Below are 16,543 nucleotides of genomic sequence, written 5' to 3' on the forward strand. Positions count from 1 at the left end.
TTATAGGATTTTTTTTTTTTTTTTTTTTTTCCCCGCAATAAAGGATTATGTACTCTTGGGGGGAAAAAAAAGGTGATACAAATATCTTTAAAAGTAAAGAACGAATATTAGCAAAACGTTTTTGAGCCATTATATTCTCCGAGAATTTGTATGCATGTATTAAATCGAGAAAAAAAAAATTGAATATAATAGATTTTTTTTTTCCGTAAAGGTGACCGCCAATTCTTTCGGATCTGCATGGAATACGGATATATAACTAAATATTAATTATTTTCTTTAGAAATAAAGAGTAGTATGTACATTTTTTTTTCTGACTCACGCATATACAATACATTGTACCACACAGCGTCTGAATTGCCAGAACTTTGAGCATTACTCGCGACGAGACATCTTCGGCGGCTTGCCTTTGTCATTTTAACCAATGTTTTAAAACGATACAATCGTATATCACAAACAGTTTCGAATCGAAGCGCTAAGTACTCTCTAAGATTTCTCTTAAAATTAAAACTAAGACGCTTTACTTCCTACATATTTCGCGCCCTCCAGTAAAACAAAGATAATCATTCATCTCTCTCTTTATTTCTCTCTCTCTCTCTTTCTACATTCTAATCGCGCGAAAATCGCACATATTGCTTGTCGTGAATTTATTGCGCGAACCCTATCCATATATAAATTAATCTGGAACGTAAATATCTTCTGTACACAAGCCTCCGCACATTCCAGCAGGATATGTGATTGGGAGTAATCTTACCGCATTTCGCTTTCGACGTTTAATCGATTTCTATAATTTTAACGCGTAGATATATGTATATTTTCTCGAGTTTTGGTGTCATAACGACACGATATAGCTTTCTAGCGATAAATTATTATCATCCACGCGCTGGAGTCTATCGCTAATAAAGCATCACACATTAGAGATAGAGTAGATGAAGTAGATCGCGCCATATCGGTAAATCAAAGTGTTATGAAAAAATGATGTGTCTTTCAAAAGAGATGTGATTTATTAGATTAAATCTAAGTCATCGGCACTCTGATTTAACTGAAATGATATGAAATTTTTCGATGTCGATTTTAAAGACTTACAATCGAGGATATTACTAGATAAACACTAAATAACATTACAAGAAAGGATATGAAATGTAACAAAAAAATGAATCTCTTCTTTTTATCTCATCGTAGCCTTTCGAACGTTTGTACAGCAGAACACTCCTAATATCCAAGAATTAATTAAGCCGATCGATAATTAATATTTTAATAAATGACTTTATAAAATTAAATTTTAAACATGAGAATTGTCTCGTGTAAAATAATTATGTTATTCTATTTTTAAATGAACTGTCGTAATGTAATATATTTTAAATATTTGTACATATATATATGAAAAAAAAGTTGTAGGAAATTATATATCTGATCAAATATTGGTCGAATTTTTTCATAGCGATATGTTATAGTAACAGAAGTATATATTTACAGAGGGAGATTTATATCAAGGTTCTCTCCACTGTACATCGTGATTCGATACCTCGATCCTTTTTTACGATCGCTATCCAGATGATTAATATGCGATTCTTTGGATTTTGCACTCAGTGCACAGTTTCCTTATTTCCTAGTTTCTTTCTTTTTTTTTTTTTTTTAAATTCTATAAGAGGTCGGGTCTTTAAAAGCGCGATTCGCCCAAACTATATTGTGCAAGAAGTCAAATGTAGCTTTTTAAATATTATGTTTCTAGGAAGTATATATTTCCTACGCGCACACACGCACACATGTCGATAATGCAACATTCATCTGTTTGATTATAATCCGTTATTTTGCTTATATAATCTCACAATATAATAAAATAAATATATGATATATTTGTTGTAAGAAAATAAATTATAATCGGTATATTTGTTATAATAAAATAAGCATATTATAATCGGTAATGGAAATGAAAGAACACAATTCAGTAATTAAAAATATTCCTATTCAGTCAAATAGAAGCGAGAATACTTGTAGTAAATAACATTTGTCGCGTACATAAGTATTCTCGTTGATGTATGTTCAGTTCATAAATTAACTTTTCAGATTCTTCTGATTTTATTCGGATCATGATAACGATATGCCTGTTGCGGATTCTGCAATCTTTTTTTATTTAGATTTTATTTATTCGTATTGTAATTGCGCGATTCCTTAAAAAAAAAAAAAAAAAAAAAAACCTAAAGAAAATTATACAAGTAATAAAAGATATTTAACGAAATGTACATCTCATACATTCCAAACTTCACATTTTCTAGTCGGAAATATCTATCGAAGAGATTTCCTTGATCAGAAATCCTCGTACGTAGTAATCCTAATCATTCTCGACAAACTTTAAAGCATTAAACTTCAATTTTCATATGTATATTTTCACGCTTTGAATTTATTCTTTTGTAATGTTATGAAGATACGAGGAATTCCCTTGTGAAGGGATTCGCTCTAACTTTCTACCTCGTAATCATCTATACTCGCTAATCGCGTAAAGAGACGGGGCAGGATTAGACGACAATCTAACGATTGTTAAACATCATGGTAACTACATTAACGAACGGTTCACAAGCTGAGAGACCGATCAACCGTGAATCTGAAGAGCGTAAAATTACTCGAAAGTAGAATCACGTGATCGCTTCAGATATTTTCATTCTTGTTTGTGGTCAAATCATCTTTGACCTTACATCTTGTATAAGAGTAAGTTTAGGAATGGAACTTCGCTAGTGGAATACAATGGAATAGAACAGACAATCTGTATTTATAGAATTTTCGCGGAACGAATCCCGAAGGTAGAATAAAGATAACAAGAAGCTTAGCGTTATAACGAGTGACCCGTTTGTTTTCTTTGGTCGTTCATCTATAGAGTGTGTGAATTCTCATATTTACGCGTTAGAAATGATTCGAAATCGCACAACCTTCGGTCAGTAACTACCTCGTATTTTCGTATTATTCGTCCTAACGAAAAAATTCGGTTCTCTTTTCACGTTTACGAAATTAAAATATTATAGAAAATAAGAAAAGAGAAACGATTTTGAACTTTCTAATATAAGCGTAAATTTCTATCATTACGGCTGAAGCGTTACTCCGGATCCTATTATTCCTCCCGCGGTTTCCTTCCTCAAAGTAATTGCAAGGGCGAACCATCTTCGGGGTGAACTAGTTGCGGATATGTAAAAGCTGATAAAAAAACGATTGTTTTTATTGGCTACGCTTAAAGGTAATAATAACGGTCCCACTCTCGCCGACAGAGAGAGAGAGGGCAGATACTTTAGGCACTGAATCGCACAGTTTTCCGCACCTAGGAATTCCCTTGGAGTATGATATCCGATGAACTAGTGCGAAGGAGGGGCGGCGGGATCACACAAGATTCAGATACGAGTCCTCGCGTTTTTCGTCGTCGCACCGACATCGGCATCATACTATCTGCTGCTTGAGCTTAACCAGATTCGTCGCGCCGTACAGCTTCATGTCCAGCGCCGCGCTCGGCTCGTTCTTTTTCGTCTGCGTATGCCAGGCGAGCACCTTGGTGCAATTGTCTGCCAGAAGCTGGGCATCCCGCGGTTCGAAGGGCGCCAGGCTTTTCAGGAACCCGTCCTCCTCGTAACCCGCGCGAAACGGCATGCTAGCGTTGGGTCGCTGATGCAGAAACTTAACGTTCACAGCGAATCCGGCCATGTCCACTGGAAACTTCCGGCCGGCTATCCAGCCGTCGTAGAATCCGGCAAACTTGCCGTTCTTCAGGATGGGCGAGCTCAGTCCAAACTTGGTGCATAATCCCACCGGAAACATCGACACCGTCTTCGTCTTGCGGATCTAAATAAACGCGCGCGTTATATGTATAGAACTAATTCCTCAAATATCCTCAAGAGATATTTCTGTCTCTTTCAGAAAGAAATATCGTCTCTTTCTCGTAGCGTAAAGCGAAAATATACTTTCGTAATCTTAGCTTACCTCGTCGAAAAGCTCAATGTCGTAAGTATTGTCGTCGTCGGCGAAGTAGAACACGCCTCTCGTGGCGTTCGCCCTGATCCATTGCAAACCGCGATTTCTATTGGACACTCCACGCGGCTTCGCACCTTTCTTGAGTTTATATTTCTCCGGCATCGGAGCTGGGATAATATAAAATCGTTTTCGCCACTACAGATATTGTTTTCTTGCGACAAATATATATATATATATGTATATATTGTATAAACTATTATATATTACCGATTAAATGATCGAACTTTAATCCCGTTCGTTCCAATAACTTGGTAACTTGCTTGGTAGCGACGGTAGCATCCTCGATAACGAGCCAGTGCACATTTTTGACTAACATCAAGGTATGCGCCATCCTCGTAAGTTCAGGAATCTGTTCGGGTCTTCGATATGTCGGCGTGATAATATAGAGGGTTTCCTCGGCGGATACTCCGAGAGGATTCGGCGGTATTCTCTTATATGTCATTGTCATTGCGGGCGATTGCGATTGCAAAGGCGAAAGTTTGGAATTATTTCTCGAGGCCGCCGAAAGGTTTTTGCTTAACTGACTGATAAGCTCTTGCACGAGCATCGAACTGATCTCCGGACTCAGACCGTTGGTTATTTGTACTCGGTACACTGCATATCGAATCTGCAAAAAAAAAGAATGATATAATTGTAAATATTATAATAACATAATTAATTATTAATTAATATATATATAACTAATGTAAAAATATAATAGTAACTAATCTCTCTCTCCTTCAGGCGAGGGAAGCGAGTAGCTCTAGTGAAACGCATTTACGGAAATTGATGAGCAATTATCTCTGGTAATTACGCGATAATATCGTTATTTTTTTTCTTTACCATGTCCTCGGAGATCCTCGGGATTTTGCTGTAGTTATCGCCCTCTTCACCGATCGGCAAATCCCCGGCTTCTTCCGCGGAAGTGTCCGCATTGAAGGCCGTTACTTGATCGAAGGTAACACCGGTGGACAGGTGATATTGATAAAAAACTACGCAGATCCCTATCAAAGCGATCACTCCCATCTTTATGGACGGCTTCATCATACCGATGCCTGAATGTAGAAAATTAAATATCGAGAAATGTGATAAATAGCAAGGATTTGGTATATAATATATATATTGCGAAACTTTAATAAAGGAAGGACGAAATTTTAATGGAGCGACGCGATGAAAGAATGGATGGCGAATTAAAATTGTTAATGCGCATTAAACAAGCTATGTTTCATGTTTTTCTTACGTTTTTAATACTATAATGATTTAATAATGGAGAATCTAACTGGAAGATGGATCGTATTTAAGAATTGAAGAATTTACCGCTTCAACTTACTCTACCAATTTTCCTTTACTTGGCAGAAAGCAAGTACTTTCGCTACTAGATATTTTCTGTTCCCATATCTTTTCTAAAGCATTCGAATTTTAATCTAATCTAATCTAAATTTAATTTAATCTCTTATTAACATTTCAAGCTCACTCCGAGATGGGGAGGGGTAAAGCACCTCATTCACAAATTTTATAGAATATATCTCGTGAAAATTATAAAATGTAAATTTAATAACGAATGAAAGTACGAAGATCAACGACGGGGAGATCCGCGAATTAAAATTCGTCGTTGCGTTGAAACGCGTATTTCTCTTACGTTCCACGTTAGATTATATCGTAGTTCAAAAGATATTCACTCACCCGAATGCTACATGTGTCGGCTGTTGCGTCGTTTCCTCTGCCTTTCCTGAATCGCGTGCTGCTTCTTGCTCTGTCATCAAAGTAATTAGCTGTCGTAATGCTCGTAATGTCTCACCGCGAGATTTACATTTCTAGAGCGAGAGAGAGAAAGAGAGAACAAGAGAAACGTAATAGCAACGATAATTTATTAGATCTCTTCGCGAATTTTCGGAAAATGGAGATTTTCTCGCGCGCGACGAAGTTTAAATATTGCCTACGTGTTACGATTCTCATCGGAGATAACGTATTCGGGATTCGTGTGCGAGATGCATTCATTTATACCTTATAGGAACTTAATTAATTTTTTAAGGCATCGCGCGCGATCGTCGCAACTTGCGCAACGCGGCCCAATCCTCGCGCGATCGAAGGAGGACGGTCCTCTCGAGTCTAATTATTTTTGCGGATCGGCATTCCTCTCCCCGAGAGGCCCCGGGTTGGTTCGGGCGGGCGCAGGCGTGTCGGTCCGATAACGGGCACCGGAAGAACATCCGTTAGGATCGCGGACTCGCGGGCGATAAAGCGAGCGACGTTTAATGCGAGATCCCGTCGTCGTCGCTAACGAGCGTGATAACGCTTGGGATTTATCTAACAAGCGATACACCGGGAGTTGACGACTCCCGCGGGATGCGCGAACTCACCCTCTCCTCCCCCATCGCTCCCGCTCGACGATCCACGAGCAACGCCGTTTAATTTCACTCCCGCTTTTTCCCGTAACGTACGATAATTCAAAATACTCTCGCCACTGACTTCCGCCTCTATCGCCATTCTTTTTCTTCCTCGATATCGAGAGATCGACATGTTGGTTGTCTAGCGTTAAACATCCTTGTTTTCCAGTCGACCTCGCGCGATTTTATTGTCTCTCACTTGAGCGAACAATAGGTCTTCAACGATATTTACGATGTTCGCAAAGTGTTTGTGTTAATGTGTAGTTTTATTAAAGAATAATGCCACGTCGTGTAATCTACTACATTTTGTAGCGTCTTTTTCGTTATCCTCGCGTTGCAGTGTCAAATAAGTCTTATCTTCCCCTACTCTCTTTCTCTGTCTCTCTATCGTTTCTCCGTCTATTTTCCATATTAATCACTCTGTTAAGCGAAGGTTATGAGTGCGCAAGCATTACTTTTCGAAATTGCCCGTCTATAATGAGACTCTTAAACGCCCCGCATCTCGCGCGACCCGAGAGAAAACGTTCTCTCCTAATTTACTTTCAACGCGTCCGCGCTATATCGTAACAATCTTATATAAGCCGCGTCATGTGCAGAACGACCGCTCTAAATTACACGACGCTGAGAATTTAATACCGTCCTTACGTCTACATCACACACCACGAACGCACTGTTTTTACGCCTCGTGCAATGTCAGCAGCGGGAAAAATACAAAGCCGATGGGGCGATAAAATCTTCCTATCTTATTCTTGCTTTCCGTCGAGCGTTCCTGGCGCAGTAAAGTTATTTTACAGCAAAAAAAAAAAAAAAAAAAAAAAACTCGGAAAATACGTTCATACCGATTAAAGATCGGATTCACGTTACGTCACGGCTCTCCGCGCGATCAATTCCGTTCGATCTAATCGATTCTAGAAATGTCAGAGTTTGTCAAAGCGCAAAAGGAATTAATGGATAAAGCTCTTCGTGAGAAATGCACCAGATAAGTGCATCATAAATAACGCGACGGTGATAACTATAAAGATAATACATGACGCTCTCGTCTCCCTTTCTCGCTTTCATTACATTAGTAAAGCAATAATATTGAAAATTTTTTTATCCATCGAATCCGTTGACGTTTCGATAAAGCATCCTCAAACTTATCTGTCGATTTTAAGATATCGGATTTCTGATCTCCATCAGAGAACCAAATTAATTAATGCGTAACGCTCTTTCGTTAGTATCGCGATAATAATCTCCTCGCCGAAAGGAAACGCAGATTACGCGAAAAAATAATTACATTCAGCGAGATTCGAATCGATAGCGTTGATAATATTCCATCTACGCGATCAGATGGAAGGAGCAAGAGATAAATTGAACGTTTCGATTTTGATTAAAAGAGCGGAAAAGGCGGCGATTTGCTCTCTCGATCGATCCTCGTAATCAAGCGCCACGACGCAAATGCGCCTAATTCGGCGCGACACGGTTTCCCTGATAAATCGCAAGACGCTAATACGGTTTCTTCTCGAAGCACGTTTCTTAAAGACAGCGATTGATCGATGCGACGAAACTTGGAATAGAGACGATCTCGTAAAATAGCAATATATCGTATTAAAATTATCACTTACAAATGTAACAGGATTTTAGAGCTATACGAATCATTTGAGATGACAGTTGTCTGAGATTGTTTCTCGCGATTCGCTCCAACATATCTGTTGGACGTTTCGAAAGATTTTCCATTGTTATTGCGCGGATCAAGCTCTTGAAGTGACAAACGCGGTAAAGGGATCTGTCGATTGCGCTACCCACGCAGTTGTAAAAGATATATTATCGTCACTATCTCATCTGTTTGTTTGCAGAATAAAACCTACATTACGGTAAATCCATGATATTTTTTCCCAGCGAGGAATACGCGCGGCTTAAAAAAATCGTGAATTAAAAAAAAAAAAATTACGTCGTTTCTAATTTTCCCGTCTGTGAGAGAAAGAGGGAGCTCTCTCGCTGAAATCGCAATCATACAAACGCTCGACGAAGAATTAATTAAATGTATATTCGAGTAATTCAGAATAAAATAAACAATATATTTGATTTGATTTTAACGATCTGTTTTCAAGCATTTTTCACATGAGAATCGTGATACGTAAATTACGCGATCGATCGGTCTCGTCCGAGATTGTTGTCGATTGCTCATCATCGGCGGCCTCGCCGGTTAATAATTACAACAGCCGTCTTGTGTGCCTGACAGCAATTTTGCGAGCTTTCGTAATCGCACGGACGATTGTCATAGCGGCGATAGAACGAGAGGGGGAATGGAGGAGAAATCGTATAAATTACTAATTAGAATACGGTGAAACGAATGGATCGGCCGATGATTTTTCTTGCCGCTTTCGTGCTACGCTTGCATGAGAATTTCGCGGCTGATCAGATATCGCATCAACTAAACATACCGCCAGATAATCTAGATAGGATCGCATCGGTCTCTAATCTAAATCAATTTACAAATCGGGACATCGATTATCGAGGCAATTTATCGTCCGATTTAACATGTTTATTATTAGATCCATACATATCTAACAGCGAAATTTATCATAGTTCTGAGACACGGGGTATTAAGAGGAGTCGTGACATAACGTATGAAGAGTAATGGATTTACGATTATTGTTTTTCAAATTATAGAGAGAGTTTAGTGAGGTCGTGCGTTAAATATCGTCCGCGCAAGAAACTGTTTCGTTATTAATGTGAAACGAATGTGATAATTGATAAATCTCACGTTTAAATCCAAGTCATGGGCGCCACGCGATCATTAGCCTTTCAAAGTGCATGCAGCCGATGCGAACCGCATGCGGCGTGATTGTTCACGTACGCCAGTAGAAACTCCGCGATATCGCCAGACTCTATCGCCGAGAACTTTTATTACCGCGCACTCTTTTCACCGGTTCGTGCCAACGGCCGTTCCACAAATTCCGATTAATTAAATTTTCTCTCCTTACGTAAATCGAAAGCTGAATTCGCTGTCGAAATTTCGCCGAATTTAAGAGAACGAGAACACTCTTTGTCGAATCGAAAATATTTTTTTTTTTTTCGCGACTCGTGCTTTTCGCAGTAACTTCTTTCCATTAAAACGGTTTCACCTGCCTCTATTTTCAAGTCTACATGTGTAAGTGCACGTTTTAAATCTGCACTTTTATCTTGTTTCGCGACGCCGATCTTTTCGAGTCAAGGAGAATAATTGACTGTGTAATTTGGTATTCACGTATTCTCTCGCGAACGAAAATATGTTTCGTGTACGCGCGAGGATATCGGCTTCCCACGAGCGACAAACGCGCGTGTTATATGCGTGCGACCTTGGAATTAATAACATGGGTTTCGTCGGTTACTCGAAACGTGCTCCTAACGTTGAATCATCATCGTGCGTAGCTCGAGGAAAGACATCTTACACTTTATAATTTTGTCAAAAGAAATTAATAAAAGACAGATTCTCCCACGTCTCGCTCGCGTATAAATATAAATCGTGTTGGTTATTATTTATCGAATCGCTTATATCAACCGACTCGGCGGAAACCGAGGACGATAAACGCGTCGATTAATCGCGGCTTCCTTCGCCAGAAACACTTATCGCCCGTAAATTTCCGCGTAAAATCGAACGAATTAACGCGTTCATCCTCGAGAATCCCGAATCAATTTTTCACCGTCGCGTTTTAATAGATTCTAAGCGATTCTAAGCGGTACGTTTTCGAGGTAGCTCTCTTCGGACCATTAATCAGGTCACTCCGTTCCGTTAGTACTCGTCCTACGGGAGATCTCGCGTGATCGGACAACACGATCGGGACGGTTCGAAACGCGTCCCGCTTTATGTCATCCCATTCGAATTACGACAACGATGTTGTTGACGACTACAACTACGATGACGTTCTTCGAAACGCAATCACGGCTCGCTCGACACTGAATCGTTTCCTCCGGTTTCCTCCTACTCGCGTGGCCACTTCTGTAACGTCGTTCGTAATATGCCCCACTACCGGAGGAGCGCGCTATAGAGAGGGAGAGAGAGAGACAGATGTGTCCCACGTGTGCGTGCTGCGCACGGTCCAGGGATCACGTGGCAGAATCTATTAGCAGATTGCGGTAATTCGCTACTTGAGAGGTGCAGTTTTCAGATCGGCGAACGTTTAAACCGATCGATCGGGATTTCGAAGGGAACAATCGTGCAATGTTCGCCTCGTTTAAAAGGTACGCGCGAGATAATTAGAAGCGATAAATAATAAATATCTTCGCGGAATGAGAGAGAGAGAGAGAGAGAGAGAGAGAGAGAGAGAGAGAGAGAAAGGGGGAACGTGTATATTGCGCACGACACACATGATTTTCGCTTTGCAGCGGAAACGCGTGTAATATTTATATTCACGTGACATGCGGAGCTTCGTTAAAATATAAGGTGACGTTACGTTATATTTCTTGTCTGTCTCGTTCGCGCGAAAGTCGGGATATTTCTGAGCGTAGCGTATCACAATAGAATCCAGATCGAACAACTTTGTAAGACGAATAATTCATAGAATTCGCTTATCGTATCAATGTTTCTCTTCGATGTGTGTGATTAGCCTCTCAAAAATATAGCTACCTATATATGTACGTAATATTGGAAGTATGTCATACGTATAATGACAGCGGATGAATGATTTATTCTGGGAATTATTTTTATCCGCATTTTTCTGTAATAAAGAATTGGATTGAGAACGAAGCTACTCTAATATTAATTTCCTTCTTTGCGTGACATGAGCAAAAATAGACTTTAAGGATATCTCAGGATATATGACGTATTACCGTCGAACTTTTTATCCGCAAGCTCTGTAAAACTGTATACGTATATCGCTTTCGTTCGTTCGTGTACACGTCGCCGGCAAATAAAGCAAATAAGAAACGCTCCTCCCCCCTTGTGTCTTCATTTTATAAAGCAAGCTTTACTACCCTAATATACGTATAGCTCGGCGCAACTTTCCCTACTACACGAAAGAAATATCGCGAGCGAAAAATGTTGCAACGCTGTAAATTCTCAATATGGCGAAATCGTGTACGTGCGGCATTTTTCACATGGTGACGTGTAAAAACCCGCTGTCAGCGATCTCGAGAGGAATGCGAATAAATACGTCGGAACATACGGTGACTCCGCAATTTTTGTTGCGATAAAAAAAAAAGATTGAAAAGAAGAAGCAGAAAAGCTGACAGTTGGTCAGGAATTATGGTCATAAGTCATATGGGGGGGGGGGGAGAATTTATCAATTTAACTATGCATTCTATCTGCGGTTCGCGTGCACCTTTATCATAGATAACGTTCTAACTTGCATTCATCGTACTCCGAAAGCTTACGCTAGCGGCGAAAATGATAGCGTACGATATGTCGAGCACGGCAGCACGTGCTCACGATTGCCGACACACGAGAGAAAGAGAGAGAGAGAGAGAAAGAGGCACACAGCATAGGGCTGTATAATGATCAATAACACGAAACGAGGAGAATATTCGATGGACGGCGAAAAGAAGCGGCCCCCAAATAGCTGAAGCATCGAGTTGTCGTTTATCGGACAATCGTGGCCTCGAAACGTGACCCGTATATAAGTAATTAGCCCGACGTCAATTTCGCGACAACGTCTCCTCGATTGATCGCGATCGATTAATTAAATATTGGCACCATCTGATGGAACTTGTATAACACACACGGAGGCGGTTTAATTTCATTAAAATTTCCGGGTCTTTCTTCGCGAACGCGCAAAAATGAATGAAAAATACTTGATATATCGCAACAAACATTCGCGCTAAGGTATTATCATATATAGATCTAATTTTACGCAACGTTCGATATAAACAAAAATATAAGCATTCGTCGTGTTTCATCGTCATACGAAACAGGTTTCTAGTATCAGCCTGCGTCTTCGGCATTCATTCATTAATTAATTGCGCGCGAGAAAGTATCGTCATTTTTTTTTTTCCCCCATTATAAAAGATCATGATAAAAATCGTAGAAATGTAATATCAGCCTAGAAACGTTCGAAGCATATATATTTATCCATCTTCCAATAATTCCCTACTATGTAAACAACGGTCGCGCCGCAGGATAACGAGGACACCGTGCGAGGAAGGATGTAACGCGGAAGTTTGATCGATTGGTATTCAAGCCGGGGATGGCTGGGGAATCTCCAGACGGACGGCGGATATTTGTGTAAGCTCCCCCTACCCGCCCCCGCGTTTACTTTCCGAGCACGTTGCCCATCCAGACGGGATTCTCGGGGGCGCAATTTCGCGAGGTCGCGTAATTTGTAACGTAACTTTTGCTATCGGGGGCTCCAACCTACCCTATCTCCGCGCACAACTAATAAGAAGTTCGTTTCCCAGCCGACCTTTCGCGACCGGTGTTGCACCCTATGGCGCCCTTTGGGTTTCGTAGGGCACATGGCGAACCGCGCCGCTGGTCGATAACCAACGCTCGGCAGACACCATGTGATTCTCTCTATCCCCCCTCCCCCCTCCCCCTTTGCGTTTCCGATACCCCTTTTACCTTCCCTCGAGACCCTTCATCTATAGCCGCCCCCATAGGCGCCGGTAAAATTTTTCGCACGCGAGCTGATAATAATGGTAACTTTTGAATATGAAATAAATAGATAGAATACCAAAGTGATTATAATGTTTGTATTGTTCAAAGAAGGAGAACAAAACGAAGCAATGTAGGATTGTATAAACATATCGTTGAAGAAGGAAGTGCACTTGAAAATTACAAAAATATCAAAATTTATTTTTCGAAAAAGCAGTAGAATTTTTTCCGAACATGTTGAAACGTTTTTAGAAAATTATTTTTAGATATATTTATGTGCTTAAAAAAAAAAAGATGTCGAATGCATAAGAATAGCGTGGAAACCTGTGAAACGCTATCTTGTAAAATAAAATCATGATTCTGCAGTCTTTCTCTTGAAAATTATTTGTTCGATCGTTATTTTTTCTTTTTTTTTATCTGTTTAGAAATAAATAAACTATGATTCGATCGTTCGGTTAAAAAAAATTGTGTAATTTTATCAAAAATTACGTACAATTGATAAAAGTCGACTTTATTCTCATATTCATTATAATTAAAATTCAGAGAGGATTTGCTCAGTAAAAACCGATCAAAATGAAGCCAAATATATGCAAGAATTATTCTGATATCATAGACTTGTATTGGTATCGGGGGAAAAAAAAAAAAAAAATCTTGCCATATGATTTTGCAAACTGTTTTCCCCCTTAAATCATTTATACACATTTATAATAAAAATAATGAAACAGTAACGTAAGAATTAAGTAAAATAAAGAACGCAGAGTACGTTGCTTGCGAAAATTTTAAAGGGAAAGGAGAGAAGAAGGAGAGAAGTGCTAAAGAATAAGCGAAACTTCGTTTATTTATCGAGATATCGATATTGATAACATTCCGAGAAAATATTGTAATGAAACTTTTTTTCCATCCCTCTCGCGCGAAAAGTCAGAGAGATGCAGATGCATCTCGTTGAATTCCCCTCGCTCGTCACCCTCTCCTTCTCTCCCTTCCCCCCCCCCTCTCTCTCTCTCTCCCGTTTTCCATCCATTTCCGTCTTCCCTCCTCGCCATTATATTGATCGTGACTTATAATACCAACGTATGATGCATAATGTTGTAAATCGAAAGGGGAAAATCTCGCCTCACTTTCCGACAGAGACCTTCCGTGACCGATCTCACGTAGATATGGAGATTACGCAGGATTATCAATAAGGAGAATAGTTGGCGCGCCGCCCGGCACAGATAAAAGCCAGCTCGCGATCGATGAAGGTCGCGATCGATTATATCGTTCTATCAGGTAATTCGATCGAAAGTCGATACACATTATGTTACCCTTTATCTTGTTAATTTTTTTATGAAAAGAATCTTCTCGAACAAACATATGTTCGGCGCGAACATACACGCGTAGATACTTAATCTAGAACTAATTCTTCTTCTTCTTCTTTTTTTCTTTTTTTAATAGAAGTTTCTGCGAATCGATAACAATGGGATAGTTGTGTGTCATTTTATCTCATACAATATATCATGTAATGGAACACGCATCGTATTTTTGCAATTCACTTAATCCAATCCAATTACTTTTGATATCCCTTTCGAAATGTCAGGCCGACAATACATTTCCTGTTACGTCACGCTTGTGATTTCCCCGGGGGATTCCTGCTTCGGGTTAAAAAATTGCCATTCGTCGCGAAGAATCAAAAAGTGCTTATCTCTACTGATTGTTAATTTCGCTAATTGCGATTATAGCGACAGAATTATTCTCGAGAGAGAACTAACTCTTCTATTTTCTACTGCGAATCTCTAATAATTGACGCGAAACAAATCGCGATAGCGATTTGTCCGTCGATCCTTGGATCAGGCGACAATGTCCTTACCGGTGCGCTCTCCAGGACAACTTCCCGATAGCTGCTTAAGCCGGCTAAATACATTTCCACTTCCCTTATTGACCTTCCGGTATCAACCACCCTCAACCCTCCCCCTGGCTCTCGGTAATCGGCACGTCGTAAAGATAGCGCCACGGTAGCGGTCGAAGATTATCGCACGATGTAAACGGGATGCGAGTGTGTGTGTATGTATGCGTATATGTGGATTTAGATAAATATTAAAGGTATCCGACGAAACGCGGTGTCCCAAACGCGCGGTCACCAAACACATCAGGTTATCCTCTGACAGCTCCCTCGCTCGCTCACGTTTGAGCGATGCAAATATTGAAATTGGAAACGGTTTCGCTCCTAGAAATCCGTAGTTGAGGTTAAGCCATCGAATCATTAATCTCGGATTAATCCCGATAATCTGTCGGAGTAATCGACCGTTGAGAGGCCCAAGGTGTCGGCGTGACTCTCCTCAATCTCTACGTCTCTCCCGTTAAAATGACGTTTGCTTTTACGAGAATCGCGCGGGACTGTTCTCGATATTTCGGGAAAATATTAAATCTCTATCCAAAATTTCCACTGTAATGTTAAATATAATTTACACGATATGCGTGTTAAATAATTGGGATTTAAAATCGCGATTGTACGCGACGCTAAACGTGACCATATATGATCCGCGGTTCATAAAATAACACCGAACGCGAAATGCACATGTCCACGTTTAGCGCTATACACGAGAAACGTGTCGTGAATGCCCGTGTTTTGTCTCTATGCAATAACGCTCCGACAATAAACATATGCCTCGCGTCATTAAAATCCCGAACATGATGTTTCGACTTCAATCCGCCAAACGGTGCTACCTAATCATTGCTGTATACACGAGTGTAAAAATCCGGGAGAAAAAAATTTCAATGTTCAACATCACACTCACATTGGAATTAAATACCAGTTACGCGTTTCGACGAGGGATGGGAGAGGGCAGGGGGAATATAGAACTTTGCGATAAATACGGATACGCGTGCAGACGGGAAATTCGCGCATCTTTCACATTCCGTGTATGCGCGTGCAATCGGAATTTTTTTCGTCGAAGAAATCGCGCGCCCAAATTCATTCGCCTCGTCCAAAAGAGATCATCCCCTTCGACGACGACGACGACGACGACGACCGTTCATCGCGGTACTCACCATAGTAACGAGGGGTGTCTCGTCGTCCGCCTTTATACGCGTCGAGCCAATCTTGTCAGCCAGTCCGGCCGAACGATCGTCAATCGCGCCAGCCACCACACTGCGGAGGAAAGCGCCACGGGACACGCTACACCGCTGCTGCTCCTCCGCTCTTCGGAAAAAGCGGGAGGTAGCAGGGGACGGGGGGTGGGGGTCAGATCCGTCGTCGTCGTCGTCGTCGTCGCCGTCGTCGTCGCCGCCGACTTGCCATGCTGCGGCACGCAAAATTCGCGCATGTACCCTAGCGTCCCGACGCCGTCCGCCGTCGATGCCGCGCAGATACATATATATGCACCGCACGCATACGCACGCACGGCAGCCCGACATTTCGGCCGCCCGTTCACGCGGCCAGCCGGCTGGCTGGCTGGCTGGCTGATCGAAAGAGCTGCTCGCGACCCTTCGACGTCACGGACGCTCTACTTCAGCCCTTTGCGATTCTATATCGCGGCGGGGAGACCCTCCCCTGAGACGGAGCTTCGCGATAATCCTAAACAGAGTTTCCGAGTAGTCCAAGTGGCGCGCGAGGAAACTGATTGGAAAACTGAATTTTTTT

The 16,543-nt window shown here is 41.0% G+C and overlaps 1 protein-coding gene across 7 annotated transcripts; it reads right to left on the bottom strand.

Moving 5' to 3' along the window:
- Positions 1-1,610: 1,610 nt before the first annotated feature.
- Glcat-p (Glucuronyltransferase P) lies at positions 1,611-16,040 on the bottom strand. 7 transcript variants are annotated; one of them, XR_011447315.1, is made up of 7 exons: positions 9,121-10,559; positions 5,671-5,801; positions 4,831-5,042; positions 4,216-4,615; positions 3,958-4,115; positions 3,305-3,819; positions 1,611-3,183 (listed from the first exon to the last, which is right to left on the bottom strand). XR_011447315.1 is itself a non-coding variant. In XM_070300968.1 (6 exons), the coding sequence occupies exons 3-6, from the start codon at positions 5,032-5,034 to the stop codon at positions 3,421-3,423; spliced, it is 1,161 nt and encodes a 386-aa protein (XP_070157069.1). In that variant the 5' UTR covers positions 5,035-5,042; positions 5,671-5,740; positions 15,952-16,040; the 3' UTR covers positions 1,611-3,420. The 7 variants fall into 7 exon arrangements, 6 of the variants coding, with proteins under 6 accessions (XP_070157069.1, XP_070157071.1, XP_070157070.1 ...); XM_070300968.1 differs by lacking the exon at positions 9,121-10,559 and adding an exon at positions 15,952-16,040 and having other exon boundaries at positions 1,611-3,819; positions 5,671-5,740; XM_070300970.1 differs by having other exon boundaries at positions 1,611-3,819; positions 5,671-5,740; positions 10,105-10,559.
- Between the last annotated feature and the right edge of the window lie 503 nt (positions 16,041-16,543).

The sequence above is a fragment of the Polyergus mexicanus genome, unplaced genomic scaffold, assembly GCF_030449975.1.
Source record: "Polyergus mexicanus isolate NDT 795.1 unplaced genomic scaffold, iyPolMexi1.0 SCAF_9, whole genome shotgun sequence".
In the NCBI taxonomy this organism is placed as follows: Eukaryota; Metazoa; Arthropoda; class Insecta; order Hymenoptera; family Formicidae; genus Polyergus; species Polyergus mexicanus.

Bases quoted from the DNA above. Each gene is read 5' to 3' on its own strand.
- Glcat-p (XM_070300968.1), bottom strand. From the start codon at position 5,034: ATGATGAAGCCGTCCATAAAGATGGGAGTGATCGCTTTGATAGGGATC. The intron at 4,616-4,830 runs GTAAAGAAAAAA...TTTTTTTTGCAG, and splicing joins CGAGGATCTCCGAGGACATG to ATTCGATATGCAGTGTACCG. The intron at 4,116-4,215 runs GTAATATATAAT...ATATTATCCCAG, and splicing joins AAAGTTCGATCATTTAATCG to CTCCGATGCCGGAGAAATAT.